We start from the raw sequence: 23612 nt of genomic DNA, 5'->3' as shown, positions 1-23612 counted from the left end.
AAAGGATGTCCTTATCTTCTATTAAATGAGCGTTATTTAAATAAATCTAGCTTACAGGTAAGTATATTAAAGTTACTTTTAAATATCACTTAATATTTGTCAAAGCACAGCTATTAAGCTGCAAGAGTCAGAACTTTACTTTTACAATATTTACCCTCATTCTTAGATGGTTTACTGTGAAGGTCCCAGTGACTGGTTTTCTTTTTTTCTGATTTCATTATCTAAGTGGGTAAATGGAAACTGACAACAAATAACAGACATTTGATGGATACTATTTCTGTAGAGCCAACCTTTGTGCTATGAAATACAACATACATTTTTGCCTTTAGTTTGTGAATATCAAGGTGGTACAAGTAAATGTGTGCAAAGACATTATTCCTTATAGAAGATGAACTATCACAAATGAATTATATTTCATACACAGACCTTCTTATTTGGTATGTTGTCCCACTCTTTGAGTTAGTTACCTTTTAAGATTTAAAACATACATGCTAGATTGCCTTTACCATGATGAGATACGCCTATGGGCTTTATTGTGGTTGTATCCTTGATTTTAAATTGTTCTTAAAATAATCACAAATTCAAACATGCTGGGCTGACATTGACATGATGTGAGCAAAGTGCAACAAGTAATAAAATTGATAGTGCATGTGTTAGAGTTATAGTATATGTGTGAAGGATCGATCATTGACAATAGTCAATAGCACTGGTGGCACAGAGGCATCTAGGGCCCCCATATAAAATTTTGCTTAGGGCCCCAAAAAGACTTTGGCAGGCCCTATTAGTTCTGTGAGATTTAGCCCCTTGTGCAAAAAGTTATCACACTTTGCTCACCATTTTCATTACATTTGTTTAGTTTATGTTGACTTTAGTTATGTAAGAGATTAAATGTGTGGGTGACAGTGGAAATGTTCAGAGGGGACAGCCTGGTCTGTGTGGACGGACCATCATGTGGTTACTTGCTGAAGGTTGAAATCTGGGTAGGCTGCGTTTGTCCAACCGAAAAAGCTGGTTCAGTGTCAAAATGCCAACCTTTTCTGTCATCTATAAAGGAGCTGTCATCATTAGCAGGTAAAATTTAAACGACTTGCGCGTCGAGTGAATGTGTCCAGTGGCTGAAACACGGTTGACACTACTGCATGCCTAGTTTTTTTTTTAGTGTTGAGTATATGATGTAGTGACGGTGCTGGCGTGACGCTTGTGCTCCTGGGAAAACAAGTCAAATATAGCGTTTATTGTATGTGGGGAAACTGTTTATTTGACGTGGGGCTGGCGCGCTAAGCATTGGAGGATACATGGCGCTGCGCTGCATGTTGATGATGGAGCAGTTTTGTCGGAATCTATTTGCTATGTGTGTTAAGAGGACAATATTCTTTATCAACACGTCTTGAATATTCAAGTGTGTAGCATATACATTTGAGTTTCTTGTTATTTTGTTGACCATTCCACTCATTAGGATAAACCTCCCGGTTGTTTGTTGCTCTTGTGTGCCGTGCGCAACGAGAGCTGCTTTTCGGTAGCCTAGAGGCTGCAATATAGAGCACCTTTTCGGATGAAAAATTGCAATGTTGGAAAAAAATCCGAAACAATTCACATCAGACGTCAGGGTATCAAAATGTTTTTTAATGATTGAGATGCTGTTGACAAAATGCAGTCAATTAACCATTGGGACGTTTCCCCCTGCATGTCTCTTCCTATTATTTGATCGATCTGCCAATAACTGTAAATTATATTATCTTAAAACAACTAAAATTCCTTTATGAAGAGACAGTGTGAGGCAGTTTGGGCCCACTTGCAGCAAAGAAAGTCTTAACATGTTATAGATCAATCAATTTCAGATTCATAACAGGTTGCATTATTGAATTCAGTTGTGATGTTTAGTAAAAGAAAACGCTTATCTATGATGAAGGCATTTGGATTCTTGAGATTATGACAATATTCTGTCCAAACATGGCCAAGCTAAGTGGTGGGCACCAATAATTTAATGATAACTCAGTACAACCTGTATGAGGTTTAGGGCTGTGCAATATTGGTAAAAAAATGGCATCTGGGTATATTGTGGGATTTTGTATTCGTCAAAAATATGCTTAAGTCATATTGTATTAGATTTCTCTTGTTAATACCATATTAACTGTTTTTCCTAAGGTTAATAAAAACAAAATTTCATGTACTGTTTTACCTAAAACTAAAGCATTCAGGTAAAACAGTACAAAAACAATGACATCACTTTCTGAAGAGTTTTTCTGTTTAGGTTTGCTCAGTGTGTTTCTGTGCTGGTACCTGTGGGAGACCAAGGAAGTTTAGAGTAAGTTTTAGTCTCATGCTTGTAGCCTTATATGTTTAAGTTAGTTTCAGTTATTAAATTGCTATATTTGACACATGTTTCCTATTATATTTTTATTTATTTTATTGCATTTTTACTCTTTTTATATTTTATTTTATTCACTTGTAAAGCTTGTGTTACCTCATTGCCATTCATTCATCACTTCTTATTATACTTGCTCTGTAGAGTGGTGCACATGGATGACCGAGGGTGTCTCTCTGTGTGTAAGAATGACCATGGGATGACCCTGGTGTCCTACAGTAACCTGAAGGGGTATACTAGTCTGTCATTCGATTGGCTGCCCAGTTTTGCAGCCCAGACTAAAAGGCGGCATGAGTCCACCTGTCACACCCCAGAGAGGGAGAGATAGAAAAGAGCGTTTGATGTAAATATTTGCTGTTTTTAAGATGTAATCCTATGACATGTTGAGTCTTTAATGTTAAGGTTTAATATTTTTAAGCTGACACCTTGTGACAGGGTAATGTGTTTATTACTTTCTAACAAGTTGGACATATTTATAAGACAAAGTGATATGTTCCATGTTACTTTTTGTCACCTTAATGAGTTCTTGATTTGTTGATGATGTCTGGAGGTGTTTTGAGGTATCATTAATCTGGGAACAAGTTATTGTTTTCTCATTAGTAGTGTCAATCATCAGAGGACCTACACTTATGTCAATGGCATGCTTATTGAATTTATTACTTATGTTTTTATTAATGTCTGTAGAGGTGCCTAAAGCTGACCCCTCTGTGTTCAAATACAATGGTGTTTACTGTGTTGGAGGTCAAGGAGAGAAAGGTGCAATAGAGCATGTGAGACTAGAAGGTGTGTAGAGAGGGTATAAAAGCTGCAGCAGGAGCCCTGTAAACTGTTCTGCTTCATGAACCAGAAGTCAAGATATTGCTTGTTGTAACTGCTTTGCAATAAATCCTATGCCTTATTTGAGACTGAAGAGACTTTGAGTGTTTTTTCACAAGAAAAGGGAAGCATCACTGGTGTGTGTCGGACTTATACTGGCCCAAGTCTGGTTCCACAACATACCTTGGCTGACTTAGTCCTGTCATAGACACTTGACTCCCAAAGCTTTTTGTATTTTTCATATTCATTGCAGTAGTTAGTTCTCAGACAGAGAAACAAGTGTTGAGCTTTCTTTAAAGTGTCCATGGCATGCTTTTCCTTGTTTTCTGGTGTATCTACAATGCTACGACAATGAATTATCAGAATCAGAATCAGTTTATCATCTTAAACGTAACCTAAAACTCAAAAAATGAGCTGTACATATTTTCTACTAATTATATGAAGTCTCGCAAACGCTTGCTTGCAAGACTTTTTTCTAACAAACATGATCTCCAGGGCGTCATGTGCGTTTGCCTGACATCCAATGTTATATTGTCTTGTTTGTTATGTTTATTTTCAATGTCATTGTAAAAAGTGGAATTTTTCGACTGCGCCCATTTTTATGGATATATTTTATCTCCTGCTGCTGTTCTGTGACCAGAGGATGTGGAGAAAAATACAGAGCCTGAGGTTACTGCATGTCTGGAAATGTTCCTGTACAGGGACTTGCTGTTTTACCTGACTGGGTCTAACCTATGATCAGCCAGCTAGTTAAAAGATGTTTATATAGACATGTATTTATCAGTATGTGGAAGACGGAATGTATGTGGATTAAAATGTATTAAGCAGGCACTAAGACACACTCTTTGTTACCTGTAAGGCTGCAGGAGAAGCTCTCTGAGGCAAACATAAGGCTCATCATCAAGTAAAATTCCAGTTATGTAGTCATAATCTGACTGTGTAACTTTACAACTAATCTGTAAAAAAAGAAAACCTGATTGTACTCACATAGTTAAGTTTGTATTGTACTTATTTTTGTTTCTTTTGTCTGCCCACCTTCTCCTCTCCATATTTATCCCTTAATCTCTAATAGGACACTAATGGGTCCATATATTGTAGACCGAGCTGTTCATTCCATGGAGTTTACAGACTGTGAGAATGGCCTGGGTAAGTAATTCTTTTCTCTTTAGCAACAAAGGATAGGTACAATACTCCCTGCAACTGACCAAAAGTGATTAGACTTGACTTGAACACTTCCACAGTTTAAATCATATTTATTCAACTTGTTACTTGTGGCAGTTTTTCCGGCTTCAGCTTCAAAGATTTCTCAAAGCAAACATGTAGCAGCCGTTGTTCCTGCAAGCAGAGTACTTACGTATGTCCTCTGCATTCCTTTCACTGTTCATGGACTATACAGTTTATAAATGCTTACACAGTTCACAAATGTCAGGAGCTAGGCCTTATGTCAGCATTCATTAGGTGAGAGACAGCAGTGTTTCTGCTGGTAACATTTCTCCATGGCAGTCCACCATGTCAAAATCTTTGCTGCAGCAGAAACAAATCAATCCAACCAATCAATCAGTTGACCAAACACTGAAGTGACTCACCTCATAGGCCCTTAAAACCACATGGCCAGTCACATTCACAGGTGCAGTTAAGACCAGTTCACCCTGAGCATGTTTTTAGACGTGTCTCTCACACAGCAGATAGAACTTTATTCTATCAAATGTGACTCTGACATGCATTAGCTACATTATCTCTGGACCCTGGTGTTGTTTTTTCCGCCTTAGGTCTATTTCCTCTGGCACATTAGGTGAAGTGTAATCTCCCCAGACAGCTGTTTAAACCACACAAATCTCATGTTATTTTCTCTAGTAAATATTTTTACTGGTTTCTGTTATTACTATTTGGACTCATGATGTAACTCAGAGCATTTTGTCTTTATTGTCACCTGCCCTCACTAACATCAGTGAATGAATCCATACATGAAACCTATTTCTCTCCAATACATTTCTTCTGTTAGCAGAGTGCAGATACCCAAACCAATCCTAATGGGACCTGTCAGTACCCGAGTGCTTGGGCCGGGTTCAGACAGAAATTTAGAAATTATATTCGGGTCTGGATCAAGTTCAGACATGTAGGTTAAACTTTAGTCTAGATGGCTAGAGCACTCAAGTGTTTGCTTCATTTAATGATAAGGGGAAAAACACCATACAAACTCAACTGTGTTGGGCTCAAGTCAGGCTTGGATTTTATATACTATAAGCTTGAAAGGTCCGGGTCGGGTTTGGATGTCACAGTCTCAGGCACAGGTTGGGTTCAGACAGAACTATGCAGCCCGATCCATACGTTAGCTGTTAGCCAGCTTGGTGAAGACAGTTTCCCCTTCTACTGTCCTTCATCAGAAGCTGCTGACAGCCAGACAAATGTTCTGTTGAGTGAAGCACAGGAGGCCGACAAATTATGGAGGACTTAATTTCATTGTAACAGCTGTGTATAGAAAAACAGCTCACTTCTCAGGACTTGCCTTACTCTCTGCAGGTACTTGGTAGTTGCTGCTTTCCTTGCGGCCTCTTCACGGTTCCCATTTACCTGCAGGGTCCTAAGGTACTTGTAGCTGTCCTCAACATCTGCTGTGTTGCCTTCTGGTAGTACAATCCCCTCAGTCCTGACTACCTTCCCTCTCCTTGTTACCATTCAACCACACTTATCCAGTCCAAATGACATTCTATTGTCCTAGGTGTAGATTCTAGTGGTGTGGATCAGTGAGTCAATGTCTCGTTCACTCCTGGCATACAGCTTGATGTCATCCATGTAGAGGAGGTGGCTGATGGTTGCTCCATTCTGTAGTCAGTATCTATAACCACGCTTGGTGATGAGGGGGTTCAGCCCTGTGCAGAACAGCGGCGAAGACAGAGCATCTCCTTGGTAGATACCGCACTTGATGTTGACCTTATTGATAAAAGTCAGCTATAGTATGTGAGGTAAATGAGCAAAACAGTTTTATTTAATGAAGTCCAATTGATATTGCTTAGCTTAAACTAATGACATAATGCATAGTCCTCCTCAATAATCCTCCAATATCTGGCAATGGAGCCTGATTTTGTAAATAAAATAAGTCCTGTTTTTAAAGGGATTTTCTCTGCTGAGTAGGTATCCTTGCTAAGCATCAGTGTTTTTGCCTGGAAGGAGAAGTAGGTCATGTAGCAAAGCACTAATTCACTTATGTCAGTTAAGAATGTTTGAGCTGCTATTGTATTTAACTTTGCTTTAACTTCACCCCCACACCACCACACTGGTAAAAATGGTGCAAGGGCAAGCAGAATATGCATGAAAACAATTAGTCAAATGGTAAAATATCCTTTTAAGATAGAGGTGCTTTATGGCTCTCTGTGAGGCACACAAAAAGGCAAAATGCCAAAAATAAATAAAAAACATTAGGAGGAAATGTACACCAAAAGCATCTTTTAAAACAGATTTTGTTCTTAATTTGTTTCCTTTTATTTATTGTATCTATTTTAATTCTCACTCTCTCTCTCTTTAATCTTTCTTTACTTCCCTCCCTGCATTTTTATTTACCAGACTCCATGTAGCTGATTTACAGTAAATGATGCTGCCATTTCCTTTTTGTCAGCAGTATGCCAACAAACTGGTAGCTCGTGATGAATGATCTTCCACTCTTCTTCTGAAATCAAAATGTTCAAAATGTAACCTGTTCCAAGTTAATATTCTTCATTTATGGACATTAAATGCCATTTGCTCTTTTGGAGTTTTCCGGCTTTTTACTGTGGAAATAGTGATGTAGCATCTGGTGGTTTCATTGACATTTACATGCAGGCAGAGACAGGAAAAATACTGTATATACAGTGATTTTAGTGAAAAGGTGCCTTGATGGTAAGTTGCATAAATTTTCCTGCTGTGTGGTCAAGCACAGGTAGTAAAATATTGTCTTGAAACTTTACAGTGAAATCCAAAATGTCTCAAGCAACTTTAAGCAATAAGAAAATCTTGTCTTTCTAGTCACTGTCATTGTCTATAAAATTGGTTGCAAAATTGAGAAAAAATAATTTAAAAACCTATTAAGATAGTTATTTTTCTTCTCCAAACAGGAATTAAAGTGATTGGTGGAGTGAAGGAGCAAACTGGAGGGGAATTTGGAGTCTTTGTCAAACGGATTTTACCAGGTGGCCTTGCTTCAAATGATGGTAAGTCACTGGCAGAGCCTCGGGGGGTACAAGTGGTGCAGCTGCACCCGGGCCCACACCATTTAGGGGCCCAGACGGGCTCTCAGGATAGCATGAATGTTCATATAATGTAAATCATCACTGTACTCCAATGCTAAGTCTGTTGAGGGCTAATTGCTCACTACCATTCAGGCTATAGTTATTTTACCTTCTCATAAGTAGCTGCATTTACACCACCCACAGAGCATGTAAAGTTACATAAATCGAACACACCCTCCCAGTATTCACTAGAACTTAAGCTAGCTTCAGAAAAACACACAGTGCATTCATTCAAAATGTCCCAGATATACAAAGGCAATAGTGGAGACAGGATATGGAATGACAATCTCTAGAAAAGTCCAGAAGGAACAGAGCTAGGAAAACATAAGAGTCAGAAACAGGACTGAGATTACGAAGAGCTTTAGAAGCCAACACCTGTGATTCAGGAGATTTAGTCTCAAAATTTGATAAATTGTCAAAATGTGTTAAAACGAAGACTATCTGCAATTTAGCATAATGTTCAGTTAGTTCTGTAGAAGAGGCTGGAAATGAGACCTAACCTCATATCAGACCTTATTTTACTGCAGAAAAAGGCTTTAAAACCATGAGCTGTAAAGGACAAGAAATTAAGTGATGGCTGCTTTGGTGTATGTTCAGCTACATTGTCAGATAAAAAATCTACTTCTCTAGCAGCAGACAAAGCACACCTGTAATGGATTACACATCCAATGTACAGGGCTATCATCTGATTCTTTGAATACTGACAGGAAATCTGATGCCAGGGGACCAGATCTTGGAGGTAAATGGGGACAGTCTCAAAGGAGTCACAAATGAAAGGTAATCTTGTAAAATCATACTGCTCTCATGATTGTTTCTCATAATTGGTGATGCTATAACAACAATGTAAATGTATATTTGTGTCTCTGTGTCACAGAGCTGTGGATATATTGAGAGCAGCCGCCTCAACCAATCACATGTACCTTCTCATAGCCAGAGATGAGGAAGCAAAGTAAGCAGATATTACTGCACATTCATACAGCACACTGATTGCTTATCAGGGGAGCCTTAATTTTGGAATAGTTTTTCTCCATCAGATAGGGCCATTGGTAGGGAAAATCATATGGTCAGCAGCTACCTGGCATGTTGAAAATGACAAGTCTGCATGGTGAAGTCAATGTAATAGTGAACTATTCAATTCAATCCAATTTTATTTGTATAGTTCCAATTCACAACAACAGTCATCTCAGGGCACTTTAAATAATAAGATCTAGACCTTACACTATTATAAAGGAAAACTCAACAAATCCCCTTGAGCAAGCACTTGGCGACAGAGGAAAAACTCCCTTTAACAAAAGAACCCTCCGACAGACCCCAGCTCCTGTGGGTGGCCTCATGCCGTGACCTGTTGGGGTGAGTGGATAGAGGAGAGGCAAAAGAAATAAAGTATCAGGACACAACAAAAACAAAACAACAAAGACAAACACAGGTTAATGTGGCTGGTGACTGCTCATCAGAAACGTACAGCTGCAGAGCCAGAGACAGTAGTCTGGCAGCTTATCATATTAAAGGACTGTCTGTGCCAAACATGGTTAATTTGTCATCGATTTTCCCTTCTTCTTCTTTGGCAACCGTCTGAAATGAGCTGGTTTTTAAATATCTTTTTGTTTGTTTGGGTGGGTGCTTTTTTGAAAGGAGAGAATTTACTGAACTGCTGAAAAAATGTGGATCCAATGGTAGCATGGGATCAACCCACAGCTCTCCCATTCAGCAAGGTAAGCAAGTCCCTGTTAAGTGTTATGTATGGTGCATTCCACTTTTTTCCACAACAGTATGATGTGGGTAGATCTCCTTGTAATGTAAATATCTGACAGTGTGTTCACAAACAGTGAATTGCAAATTCTCCTGTCACCAAACACTGTCTACACTGCCTCATGTCTGTATAAAAAATAAAGACTGTACACAGCATATGGCAACTTCTGCCATTAGACCGTAGAGTCGGAAAAAGAAAAACTCCTCAAAGCAACAGAGGAGAGATCCCTATTTCAGACATGCAATCAATGTCCTGGGTACAGAAAGCAGGAACATGGTAAAATTATAGTATGTACAATGTCTGCGAAGACACAAAGAGAATTTCATTTGCTGACAGACTACCTTTCTATATTTGGTAGAGTACTCAGCCTGAAGGGTAGATGGAGTAAGTCGACCTTTAAAAACTGCTTATGACAATGCATTCACACAATTGCCAACAGATATTTCAGTCAGAAAGGAGGATGCCAGTTGGTAGAGAGTTGTTAAAACAGGGCTTCAGCAAGAGGAGACAGACATGGATTTAAGGCAAAGCAATGCAACTTTATTTAGATAGCATGCTGTGTTCACAGAGGCAATTCAAAGCGCTTTACATTGGCCAGCAAAAACCTTAAAAACCAGAATCAAAGCAAAAAAAGGTTTAATAAATAAAAACAAAATACATAAAATATAATAGATGATTGGAAACACAACAAAATAGTACCTGTGGATTAGACCTGCACAATGTTCAGGAGAAATTTTGGCCCATTCTTCCTCATAGAACTGCTTCAGTTCAGCCATATTCTTAAGATGTCTGGTGTGAACAGCTGTCGAGGTCATTCCACAACATCTCTATTGAGTTCCGGTCTTGGCTCTGACTGGGCCACTCCAAAAGGTGTTGTTTGTGTCTCTGAAGCCATTCTGTAGTAGATTTACTTCACTGTGTAGGGTCATCACCCAACTTGCTCTGAGCTTCAGCTTGCGGACAGCCACCCTGACATTATCCTGTATGATATCTTGATAAACTTGGGAATTCATCTACCTCTCCACAAATGGCGAGCGGTCCAGGCTCAAAGGCAGCAAAGCAGCCCCAAATCATGGTTCTTCCTCCACTGTACCTCACTGTTGGGATGATGTTTACATGTTTGTACGCGGATCTCTTTTTATGCCATACGTAGCGCTGTGGGTTCTTTCCAAACTATTTTACCTTTGTCTATGGCAAAGGTGAAATAGGTCAAAAACATTGCATCAGGCCTGATGCAGTGTTGTCTTTCAAGATCAATGGCTTCCTCTGTGGTGTCCTGCTATGGATACCATGCATGTCCAATATTTTGCATATGACTGACTACTCATGAAAAGAGATGTTCACCAAGTCCAGTGAATCCACTCAAGCCTTTAGTTGTTATTCTAGGGCTCTTTTTTGCCTCCCTGAGCATTCTGCGTTATGTCTTTGGAGTGATCTTGGCTGGGTGCCCAACTATGTGTAGTGTAGCCACAGCACCAAATTGTTTCCATTTATAGACAACATGTCTAACTGTGGACTATCTAAAGTCTATGAGAAGACTCTCTAACCATTTTCAGCTACATGCAAATCAACAGCTCTTCATTGTAGGTCTTCTGAGATCTCTTTTTGTTTGCGAGGCAAGAATCACATCATCTGATGCTGCTTGTAAATAGCACACTGACACCGTTTGTGTTTTTATAAGTCAAGGTCGTTCTGAATCACATTGATTGTTTCATTGATTGGACTCCAGGGTTGCTAAGGCCTGACTCCAGTTGATGCGTAGTGACATCAGAAGCCTGGCGTTGCGACTGTATTTATATTGTGTTTGAGTGATATACAGTATATGGTTATTATGACTATTTTAATTCATTTTGTGGTGAAGCACTTTGTAACCTTGCATTTTTAAAAGGGCTATAGAAATAAATTTGCTTTGCTTTGCTGAACCACCATACTAGAATTTCCATTTGATTCCTGGGACAAAAAAAAGTCTGGGGGATATTTGGGGTTCTCAGAAGATGGTTTAGCTCACACACTATCGGGTATTATTCAATGCTTAGAGTCACTCAGGCTAAGAAACCTTTGACAGGACGACACATTTTTCAGTGGGCAGCCTAATTTCTACTGCCATCTGTAGCAGCAGCAAAATCACTCACTCATTTTAGTATGTCTGAAATGAATGACAAGTTCCCTGCAATACATCTTTTATTGACACCTAGGAAAACACCATAATGTTTGCTTACTACATTAAATGATTGAATCATATGTGAGTGTGTACAATAGTATGGCTTTTACTATTTTGCAATTCAGCACAGGGTCAATGTCTCATGTTCTTTTTTTGCCAATACAAAGGAGGTCGCTGCTTGGATAGTACATCATCTGGTTCCTCATCTTGTTCCCAGAGTCCTCTGTCGTTGAGCCCAGCAGGCTCTCAAAGCATGTACAACAGTGGTCGCATGCTGCACTCTCTCAGGTAATAGTTAATACAGGATGGTCATGAGCTATCACAGTGCTCTCCTGTTGTTATTAGACTAATTTGCCAAAGTACAAATTTACCACTTTGAAGATCTGGATCTATGCATCATCTGGGCAGTTCAAACTTATAATTACAAATAAGCCACACCTGGACACTCTATCCAGCTAAACCAGGACATTTTGGTCACAAAATAAAAAGCTAGCACTGTTATTTCACAGCCAACCAGGGCCTTTTTTAGGTTGACTAGCAACTCTAAATTGCCCCTAGGAGTGACTGTGTGACGTTGTCGGTCTCTAAGTGTCAGCCATATGATAGACTGGCTCAGCTTGGATTGGCTACAGCCCCCCCCCCGGCCCCTGCGACCCTATTCAGTAATAAGCAGTATAGATAATGGATGTTACCAAGACACTGTATGCCCTAAGCATAATACACAGTAAAAATAAGTGTTTTCAATTCTGTCTGGCAGCAAAACAATGAATTGAGGCACTTTTTATGACCTCAGCTGTAAAATTGGTATTTCCATTCTGCAGTCTCTTCTTTCTTTGTATCCATTATACACAGTATATGCCAACAGACACATACATACATAAGTAATGCATGAAGGCATGATAAATGTTAATGTGTACAAGAGGCTCCATATGTTTACCTTAGAGACTGATATGTTTTGTCTTTGTGTTCTCAGTCTCCCAGGTGAAGGAGTGATTCAGCTTCTTTCAGTGGCACGATCCACCAGTTTAGGGATTACTATTGGAGGAGGCTCCAACAGACCTGATGGCCCTGCAGTCTTCATCCAGGAGATGTTGTCAGGAGGAGACTGTCATCAGGTAGGAAATGAGGGCAAAAGCCTGAAATACAGTACAAAGAGTAAAATTGAGCTCCAAAACTCCAGATAAGAAGAAGGGTATAGTGGAGGGAATAATGTTGTTCTATGCATACCATGGTGTTTTATTTATGTAAAAAAAATAAAAATAAATCTGCAATAAAATAATGTCAGCAGGTCTTAAAAATATCAGCATTGGCTGGGGAGAACATTTTGGGATTTAGTGCTGCTTTTACATATCACGATTGTATTTTTTATGCCTCCACATCGAAGGCATTATGTTTTGAGGTTGTCCGTCCATCTGTCCCATTCTTGTGAATACAATATCTCAGGAAGACCTTGAAGGAATTTCTTCAATTTTGGCACAAACACCCACTTGGATTCAAGGATGAACTCTTTAGATGTTGGTGGTCAAAGGTCAAGATCACTGTGACCTCACATTCGTGCCATTCTTATGAATGCAATATCTCATGAGAAAGAAAAAGGATTACGCCATCTGTCAAAAAGTTAGGTCTAAGAAAGGGATGTACTCAAATATCAGACCCAGGTCTTTAATAAAGGATTTGAACAAAGGATTAAGGGCAAAAAACATAAGAGGGTCAACCTGACCATGAGTACAGAGAATGCCAGTAAGCTTAACAAACAGATCAGGGAGCTAAGGGAAAAAAACAAATGAAAGCCAGAGAAAGTAACCAAGGGTGTCGCTGACAGATAAACCCAAAATTCAAAGAAACAATACAACACTAGCCAAGGGCAGGGAACAAACAGGAGACGGAATACAGGACATACAAAGCAGAACTGCAAGGTGAGGTGAGTGGGAAGGAAACGATTGGGTGGCCGGTATGGAGCACTAGAAACAGAAGAAAGCGAGCGGGAGACAGGAACAGCGGGGTAGGTGAACAAACCGATAATGGAAAACTAGTGATGGGTAACAAATGAGGAGAACAAAGCAGGAAATCAAATCACAGGAATACAGCACAAGGAAACGGGTCTCCAGAACCAGCACAGGATATAGGATCAACCAACGAGTGACTGAGGGAAAGGAGGTGAATATAAAGGCTGAAGGCCAGAGGATAATGAGCGACAGGTGGAGACAATGTTCAGTTCCCCCAAATCCCAAATCTAAATCCCTTGTGTCATACTGGAACCAAGCTAGCATTTCATGCCCTGTGATTTGCTGTATCTTTAAGGTGGCAAAATGTTAAATATGGAAGATACAGTATTTCTACATAAATGACCAAGGAGATCGATCTTCAGTGGCTACAAGTACCACTGGTAATCAACAATGGACTACTCACCATATAATGCTTTCTTAATTTAGGTTATGAGCATCAGCATGTCCTTAACTTCACAAAGCGTGTCCTCAGTTTGACCTCTGCTTATTGCGATCTCACAATGTTTTGTCTGTTGTGGACTTTGTGAGACTGGCGCTAAGTTCATATTAGAATGATTTGGGTTAGGCTGGAAAGTTTATTGACCACTTTGTAGAAATTAGTCTTCTGTTGGGAGAGGTAAACAAAGGCCAGAACATATGGCAGTGACTACCTGTTACATTTACAGTATGTTCTGGCAGTGGAATTACTCACACAGGAGCAGTCCACTGGGCATACATCAAGAACGTTTGGAAGATCTATTTATTAGAGTAGGCCACAAAAAGAAAAGAAGGTTGTCCTGTGTGTTTCTTCATTTCAACACAAGTCAAGGCCCTGTCACACTTTTGTGCAGGATGGATGTCTGAGGCCTGGAGATCAGCTCATTGCCATTAACAAGGAGTCCTTGATAGGTGTGACCAATGAGGAAGCCAAAAGCATGCTGAACAAAGTCAAATTCAGGTGGGTGGTGCTTGTATTGTATGAAATTTTCACTCAAAGTGAATAAACTCTGAATCGGGTGGGATTAGTTTTCTTACACTATAGACCAGGCCTCGGTCATACCTTTTTCTTCAGCTTACACTCTGTTGTCACTGTGTACATGCTTATGTCTTTATAATTGTATTTGTATGTGGTGTTTCTTCAGCCATGACAACACTGTGGAAATAGCCTTCATTCCAGGTAAAGGACACTTTCCAAGCAGCACGTCTCTCCACAACAAAGTGCAGCAAGCTGTGGGCAACTCTGGGCGTTTAAAGGTCCACATCACATCACCTGAGATCAGCTCCACAGTATGTGACAGTTCTGGACATTTAGTTCAGTGGCCTTTTAAATGACATACAATTTTGTTACTCTTCCACAGCAACAAGTTTAGAACAGCAGAAGCAGCAGTGACTTTAAGTGAATGAAAAATAACTGGGCTTGGCTTAGCACACATTTTAGACTTCCCTGTCAACATATTGACAGTGGGATGGAAGATAAAAGTTAGCAAGAGACTCTTTGGAAACTTTTTGGAATCTTTTCCTCAGCTAATACACTGGAGTGGAATTGTTTGTCTTCTATTTGTTCTTGCTTTCTGTGGAACCTGACGTTTGCTGCTGGAATAAATGTATACTATTCTTAAAGCAAAAGTTTAACATGATCAGTTAAATTTATAAACTAAAAAAAAAAATCACTTTGCATTTATATACATTAATAAAGTCAAAGTTTAAAAAAAAAGACCAAGGGGCGGAGATCAGCAGTGCCATTTGCAACTTCTTATATTCTCAATTAGAAGCATCTATAAACAGCAGCTGGGCTGAATGACAGCTGCTTTGTTTGTAGCTTATACATCCGCAGCCTAGCTCTTCTTTTTTAGCTTTCTAAATGGTGAATACAGATGCCACCAAGTGCGGGTAGGGGGAGTTATTTCTGTCGTGCAGGCACACAACATACTTGCTAATTGGCTGTAGTCTGTGTGGTGGGTTCTTGACTGGCACAGACAAATGCAACGGAAGGCGATGCCACAGTCGATTTACATCGCTGCTAGTTCTTTCAAGTCGGCTTGGTGAGTCTCTGCTCTTAAGGTCCATTGTTGGAATGTGTTTTAGTGTCCACTAAATACAGCTTTAGATTTTACATTTCATGCTGGCGCTAACTTGATTTTCAAATGTTACATATTGTAGCTTTAAAGCCAATAAAATATACAGTAAAAAAACTTCTAGCAGCACACTTTATATTCAGGAAGGATGTAAATTTTGTAGTCTCCCATAATGTATAAATGACTGTAATTTACTCTAGATTAGCAGATGATGGTCACTTCAAAGCTTCCCATTGGCTTCTAATGTGTCTGTTTGTGGAACATCCTTGCCATATCAACTGTGTCTATATCTCTATAATTTCATCAAAGGTCTGTTTTTATTTCTTTTCCACAATCAAATATATTTGTGTTTTTGTGCAGATTTGTACAGAGGAGCTGGTCCCTGTGCCCTCACCTTCTCCTGAGATCTGCCCACCAGAAATTCACATTTCAGGTAGATCACTTCACCTCTTTGCTTCTTTTCCTATTAGTCCTGCCACTGTTGCTCAGAACAGTGTAAGGATGCAGAGTAAGCTGTTGATTCACAGTGCTTTTTGGATTGGTAGTACTAAGAAATGTGTCACATTACATGGACTGATTTGATTAATACTGTATCAAACAATAGTAGCTTAATGTAACAAATTGATATGCCTGGCAATATTCTGTTTTTCTTACTGTCAACAAAGCCAATTAGAAAACCCAAATGAACCCAACCACTAACAAATACTGTAGTAAGTCTGATTGTCAGAGGAACAGAAAGGACTTTAATACAGACAATGACCAATTAGAACAAAGCAGGTGAACACAATAACCAGGGTCAAAGCAGAATTAAGAAGAGCTAAACAAAAAATATAAAATGAGGCTAAGCAAGAGTAATGCTAGACTGTCTTCTGCTTCTTCTTCTTTCGGCTGTTCCCATTAGGGGTCGCCACAGCGAATCATCTGTTTCCACCTAACTCTATCCTCGGCATCCTCTACTCTCACCCCAGTTAACTTCATGTCCTCTTTTAGCACATCCATATATCTCCTCTTTGGCCTTCCTCTTGACCTCTTGCCTGGCAGCTCCATCTCCAACATCCTTCTACCAATATAACCACTATCCCTCCTCTGCACATGTCCAACCCATCTCAATCTGGCCTCTCTGACCTTGTCCCCAAACCAGCCGACCTGAGCTGTCCCTCTGATGTGTTCATTCCTAATCCTGTCCATCCTGGTCACTCCTAAAGAGACCCTCAACATCCTCATCTCTGCTACCTCCATCTCTGCCTCTTGTCTTTTCCTCACTGCTACAGTCTCTAACCCATACAGCATAGCTGGTCTCACTACTGTCTTGTACACCTTTCCTTTGATTCTTGCTGCCACTCAGCAGTGATCTTATAAAGACAGCAACAGAAATTGTTTGGCATGAATTACTGACTACCAAAATGTGCTTTACTAGGGGTGGAACAGTTCACAAAATTATGTTCTTCTGCAAGATGAGTTTGTTGACACTCTCAGGCACAAAACGAGATCTACTACAGAAAACTCCCTGACTTGTTTCAGATGTACCCAGGACTTGGAGTTAATGTTGTGTTATCCACCACTTTTTATGCTCGTCATGGAAGAGATAAAAGTCCAATATGAAATGCGTCATCCCTGGACCCATCATGTTTTTTTTAAGGTTGAGGTCTTTTTTTTGGTCTCTGGCTCATTTATAGCTTTGTTGTCAGCGTGGTGAAGAGAGTTTGTCTGGCCACGGTCCTGCTGAGAGACAGACAGATATTCTGACAACCTGAACCTCACGTCTTGCTTGCAGTGTGATTTCTCAGTAAATTTATCGCAGACCAAAATGACGCTGGTGGATCTTTTGTCTAGTCCACTTGCCATTTTCAAGACTGGACAGCTGATCTTGACACTTCATCCATGGCAGTTAAGTTTTACTGGGTTATTGACACCAGGCTAATATTTGTTCTGCCAATGCCTCAACCTATTTGAAATTAACCGAACAATACATACATGCCTCAAACTGTTACTAGCAAGCCGAGCAGGTCAGAGTTTTTTACTTGAACCATTCCACCACTATTGCTCACAATCAGAAATACAACTGGAGGAATATTAAAAGTAAACTTGGCTGAACAGTACTTGGCACAACAGATGTGTTCAATACAAGGAAACACCAGAATAAGTGTGTGAAAATGAGAGGCATGAGTTCATGCATGAACAGAGGAGGCATAAAACCATACATGGACACAAAGATGACCAGAAAGTTTGAGAATATTTACCAGAAGCAATGGGAAGTACCGGTCTGAGATGGTGACTACAGTCCACCAATGTGAACAACTAGGAAGCAACATAGATACATGTCAGGTGACCAGGACCGCTTGAGAAGACGGCAGCATGGAAACTGGCAATGAAAGCGGGAAACCTCTGGAGGATGACATGGTGGCCAATGGTCCCTCCTGGAAAATGGAGGTTGGCATACAATGCAGGATGGGCAGAGGGCTGAAGAGACTGATGAACTGGCAGGGCATCAGTTGGTGTTGGCTCAGGAGCAGGTGCAACATTGTCTGGCGCGGTTGTAGATGAGTAGATGAGTTTGAAACAAGTAGCAGTCTCCAATGTCAAACATTGTGTTGCTCATCCATCAACCCCAACCTCATCTGAATGTGGAGTTTGTCGTATAGCTGTCTCCTGACTACCTTCTTTGCTCCCATCAAAATTATTATGACCGCTAGAGATCACATAACAACAAATTGTAACTATGAATCATAATAAATGCACAGACGACCTATGCAGTGGTTTTTATGGGAGGTCAGAGAAATAAATATCAACAGTATCTTCTCTTTCTGACTTTAATTTTCAGACTACTTACAGTGTAATTTAAACAAATAAACTTTAAGATTTATAAGGAACTCTGGAAAAAGTAGAGTAAGCAAACATCTCATACATAAATTATGATTACCCAACAGAATGCTGTATTTTTCAGAGAGAAGAATAGGTTCTTGTGTGCTTTGTTAAAAGCTGTTGTCTTTTGTGTAGCAGATTTAAGGATGTTCCTTGAGGAGTAACTTTTATTTTTTTTGTGATTATTATCTACAGTACACCTACCATAGGTGTCTGCTATATGAAAATATTCATCATTTTTTATCTTGAGGTAACATGTTGTACTGTAAAAATAATTATTGTTTATGGCAACAAAAAATGTGGATGTAGAATAGGACAGTATTCTGTATCCCCTACATTGTCCTATGTTAATTGGATCTTTTGAAATATGCTCTTTAAATTTATGTTTGTTTGTCATCTTAGTTGTAGTTGCTGTCTAGTGTTTTGTAAGCTCAATCAGGCTAGGTACCATGCATGTAGAATACTTACAGTAAATTAATCAATTGATATAATAAAACTATGTTGTTAAAATGTGTTAGTGCTAATTTAGATCAGGGATTTCCACCAAACAACCTGTGGGGTAAGAAACTATACATGTCATAACCTAATTTAAGGTACTTTTAGATTCAGTGAGATATGAAGATTAGTAACAGTTGTCACTAATCTAACTGTTGTTTTACTGGTGACCATCTGATGCACATGAAAACAATGGACTTTTGTTCAAGAGTGAAAATAGTATTTTTAGTAAAAGTGTTTATTGATAAAACTGTATGGTTTCAAATACACCAGCTGCTTTAATGCCAACGATTACCCATAGACCTGGCTCAAAGTCACCCGCTCGCCTGCCCTAATTCTTTTAGCTTGGATTAAGGTTATTTTCCTCAGTGTTATGGCCACTTAAATCCCTTCCAGGCCCCTATTGGTTAAAAATCTAAATGGGCCATGTAAAAGACAGACATAACATGGATTTGGCATGTTCTTTGATTATCTGTACATGACCTCCAGATACGTTTTGCCAGTTGTTTTGATCATTAATTGCTGAATGTAATGTAAAGTTTCTGACTTGCAATGTGGTTTCTAATACCTCTAAATTGTAAGTCTTGTATGTTGCATTTATATTTTTGTTCAGTATAAATAAAAACAACACAGTGATAAGTAATTCATAAATAAATGTCTTTGGTACTTATGTATTTTGTCCTTACTTCAAATGGGAATATAAAAATACACCTAATTTTTAGATTGCTTATGCTGCAATAACAAAGTGTATGATGTGGAAAGGTTTCTGGGTGTAAGGGTTTAAAGTATGGCTGCTGTCAGTCATCACCGCCAGACAGGGGTGATGTGGGAGAAGGAGAGGTAGGAGGCTAGTGCCCACATTCAGTGGATATTGCTAGCAACAGGGAGTGTGCAGACACACTCAGAGGTTGCCATCACCATCACAAGCAGACACAAAAATCTGGGACAAACATCTTTACCAAATTAATATTAGGCATTGGCTGTCTGCCTCCTCTTGTCACACTACATAATCATCCACCTTTCCTTCACTACTCTCTTTTTAATCATCTGCCCCACCACACACACTACATCCACTTCCACCAAATCCACAGAGATTATCTGTCCATCCCTTCTGGTATTATCTCATGGTATTTCTCTTGTTTACTAGGGTGCACTGTGGCCTCACATACACTTTCCTCATTCAGTTTAAAGGCCAATAACTTCTGTTTTGATATTGCATACAGTTACTATCATTTCTACATAGGACTGTTGTTTCATACAACATTTTGCCAAAATTGAACTATATTTTTCCTTCATCTTTACCTTCCTTCTCTTTTGTCCACCCTAATCTCTTTTTGTGTTTCTTTTTGCCTTGCTGTAGATTCAACCAGCCAGAGTTCACCAACAAAGGCCAGAAGAAAGATAACACTGGACCCCTACATCCGTCTAAAATCAGACAAGTTAGACTTGGTGAGTTTTGTCTTCTAGTTAATTTGTTTCATGCTGCTGAATATATTTCTCCTGGTGTGTGATACTGAGCATGTTTGTGATTTTTCAAGATGCGGGGTGTTTATTCCATGCTTATGTTTAATTGCCTAGATAAGTGCATTAATCCGTGCTCACCTCTCTCTCTCTCCACCTTTTTCTCTATCCCGCCCACTGTTTCTTTCTACTTCATCTTCACCCTAGTGATGCATGTGCACTAATAAGTGATCAGGTTTGACTGTAGAAAGTTCTCTTTGCAGCAAAGTTGCCTAATGGCAAAAATGAGTGATTGTGGATACAAATTAGAGAATTTGACCTCATAATCTCAACATTTCTCAAATCCTGGCTTCAGCCCTGTAGAAAAATGTAAGGTATAACCTTTAAACATTGTTTAATCCAGTGATCATGATGTAAATCTCAGTATTCCAGTTTTTGCTTGAAACTGGAACACTGGTGTTCACCCTAAGGTGTTCATTCAGACTGATTGTCATTTTGGAGGTTTAAATTGTGCTGCTGTTGATTTGTACTGTGTTCCATTCAAAGCTATTTCTTATATTTTGTCAACCCAGGTGTACCAACAAGTCTCAGTGGACAAACCTTTACATATGTAAATGTTGTACTGAGCAACAACTTTTGGCCATGATTTAAAGACTTTTATTCATCATTTTTACAAACAGTCTGCATATTGCTACAGTTCTTCTGTCTTTATTCCTATTTCTGTTTTTCTTTCTGTCTCCATCTCTCTAAGGCCTTGTCCTTCCTTGGGTTGGATGTCACTGAGGACAAAAAGAAAAAGTTGAGACAGAGTCTGACCACAGACCCACAAGACACTGTGGCCTATGGAGGTGAAGGACACACACACACACACACACATACATGTGCATGCTGGTCATTGACCTAATGCATTTATTTCTCCAACCCTAAAACCCAACCCTTACAACTAAATGCTAAACCCTAACCCCTTAACCCCTAAAACTGTGTCTTAACTCTCAAACAACCCTTTGAGGATGTGAGGACCAACGCTGAAATGTCCGAGCAGGCTCCGTTTGACTTCTGCATGTCACCTACTGGATGTGTCACTTACATACAGCATTGTGTAAAAATGAGGTAGCTCTGCTTTTGTACACCAGCAAAGTGCAGCATTTCTAGGACCCAGCTAATGCAGTACCTGCCTGTACGTGTACAAGTTCATATCTAACAGGAGCTGGTTAATACATATTGTGCCTATTTTTTATATTTAAAAAAAAAAAACTTTAAATACAAGATCTTCAAATATATGTTAACAATATGAAGTTAAATAAATGATATTATCTCAAACACCCAGAGGTACAGGTAATGTAATTTAATCTTCCATATATACAGTTGTATATACGGTTGATGTACCATTCAACCCATTTGAAGTTACATTAAACATCAAATAACAGCAAAACGAACACTTCAGTTAGATGGAAATACACTTGGGAAAACATTTGAAACAGCTAAGGTGAAGCCATGTAGTATGGCTTGCTATAATACAGAAAGGTTTGGGCTCGGTTTGTTTCATATTGTCTGTCTTCTCCTTATTTAGTTTTCTCTATATTGTATTTGACACCTGGACTATGTTGTTGTTGGTTTTCTGTAATCCATCTCAGATTACTTACCAGAGAGGAGCTCTTGAACAGTTGACACCTCACTCCAAACACTTTTTCTCCCATTTTTACACATGGAAAAGTTGTGTAGACATTTTAGTTGGAGGAGGAGCAGCTATCTACAGGCAGGGAAAATGTTGCGACAGCGAGGAACCCAGACGCCACTCCTGTCTATTCATCTAGCAAATCTCCAATCTCTAACCAGTAAAATGGATGAACTGCGTCTCATCTAACTCTGACTTCTCATGTTGTGCTGCTCTGTGCTGGAGACGTGGCTCAGTGACTCGATCCAGCTGTCCAGTGCTGTCCAGCTGCCAGGGTTTCAGCTGCACAGAGCAGAATGTGTAACGGAATTATCAGAGAAATTTGCTTCTACATAGTTGAAAGTTGGTGTATGTATATCACTGTATTAGGAAAAACTTTCAACATGGGCTTAGAGGTTCTATTCATTAACTGCAAACCATTCTATTTATATCTGTAGGCCTACTTTGACTGTGTATACTGGAGTGTTTTTGAAGCTGCATCTACAGACCTGGATAAACTCACTGTCGCTATGGCATCATACATCAGCTTTTGCGAGGACATGTGTCCCCACCAAGACCTTCTGCATATACAACAACAATAAGCCCTGGTGTACAGTAAAACCTGAGCAGCTTTGCCATGCTGAGGAGGAGACCTACAGAAGTATTGACAGGATCCTGTACACACTGACAAAGGAGATCAGAGTAGCAAAGAGAAGATATTCTGAAAAGTTAAAAAAACTGTCTTCAACCAATGACTCATTGTCTGTGTGGAGAAACTTACAGAACATCACCGGCTACAGGAAACCGTCCCCCCATGCTGTGGAGAACCATCACCAGATGACCTGGTTGTGTTTTAATGCAGGTTTGAGAAGTAACATTTCACAACACCAGTAGCTGCTCCCTCTACAACACCATCTCCCCAGAACCCTATCATCCTGGACATCTTCCACTCTAAACTGAACCAGTTCACACCTGTCAATAGATCACCAGCATTCTAACAGACAGGAAGCAGCAGGTGAGGCTGGGGAAAACCACATCCAGCTCCTAGACTATCAGCACAGGCACACAGGGGTGTGTGTTCTCCCTGCAGCTCTTCTTCCTCTACACCAATGGCTGTCCTTCAGGGGATCCCTCTGTTAAACTTCTGAAGTTCACAGGCAACACAGTGGTCTTTGGCCTCCTTCGAGACGGTGACAAGTCTGCGTACAGGCAGGAAGTTGGTGGTGTGCCCTGTGCCCCTCCCTCTACAAAGTCCGCCACTACCACCACCATCATATTTGGCAGCACTGTATCAGCAATAAAGTCCTACAAGTTCCTAGGTTCTACTATCTTCCAGGACCTGAAGTGGACATCCAACACCAGCACCATCACCAAGAAGGCACAGCAGAGGATGTCAGGGTCGGCGCGCGGGATGCGGCCGAAAAGTGTTTGGTGAACTCAATTATAATGCCAGACGAGCAAGTGGAGAACAAAACCCGTCTCCTTAATAAGAGACCTAAAACAAAACAAAACCATACAGGACAAGGTGAACACAAAACTCACGGTCGGTATCAGTCCCAGGTCAGAGCCAGCAAACACATACATCCAGGGGAATCCAAAGTTCGTTGTCCAAAAGAGAAAGTCCGATAATCATACACCGTGGCAGTTCGTAGCAAGAGGGCGAGGCAGAATATAATAGTCCGAGGTAACAGTCCGAGATCAGAAACACAAAATACCAAAACCGAAG

At 39.8% G+C, this 23612-nt stretch overlaps 1 protein-coding gene across 2 annotated transcripts in view; it reads left to right on the top strand.

The window, feature by feature from the left end:
* The first annotated feature begins 995 nt into the window (after window positions 1-995).
* Window positions 996-23612, top strand: part of LOC109964780 (syntaxin-binding protein 4) — a 29433-nt gene continuing 6816 nt past the window's right edge. For both annotated transcript variants that reach the window (XM_020608333.1, XM_020608332.1), the window contains exons 1-13: window positions 996-1071; window positions 4254-4327; window positions 7270-7365; window positions 8151-8220; window positions 8318-8392; window positions 9076-9155; window positions 11522-11642; window positions 12328-12469; window positions 14191-14297; window positions 14482-14626; window positions 15775-15847; window positions 20132-20220; window positions 20984-21080. In XM_020608333.1, the coding sequence (XP_020463989.1) occupies window positions 1025-1071; window positions 4254-4327; window positions 7270-7365; window positions 8151-8220; window positions 8318-8392; window positions 9076-9155; window positions 11522-11642; window positions 12328-12469; window positions 14191-14297; window positions 14482-14626; window positions 15775-15847; window positions 20132-20220; window positions 20984-21080 (1216 nt within the window). In that variant the 5' untranslated portion in view covers window positions 996-1024. The remainder of the gene's footprint in view (window positions 1072-4253; window positions 4328-7269; window positions 7366-8150; window positions 8221-8317; window positions 8393-9075; window positions 9156-11521; window positions 11643-12327; window positions 12470-14190; window positions 14298-14481; window positions 14627-15774; window positions 15848-20131; window positions 20221-20983; window positions 21081-23612) is intronic.

Source organism: Monopterus albus, unplaced genomic scaffold, assembly GCF_001952655.1.
Source record: "Monopterus albus unplaced genomic scaffold, M_albus_1.0 scaffold92.1, whole genome shotgun sequence".
Lineage (NCBI taxonomy): Eukaryota > Metazoa > Chordata > Actinopteri > Synbranchiformes > Synbranchidae > Monopterus > Monopterus albus.
The sequence above is the reverse complement of the archived record's forward strand: the minus strand, read 5'-3'. Positions and strand labels throughout refer to the sequence as shown.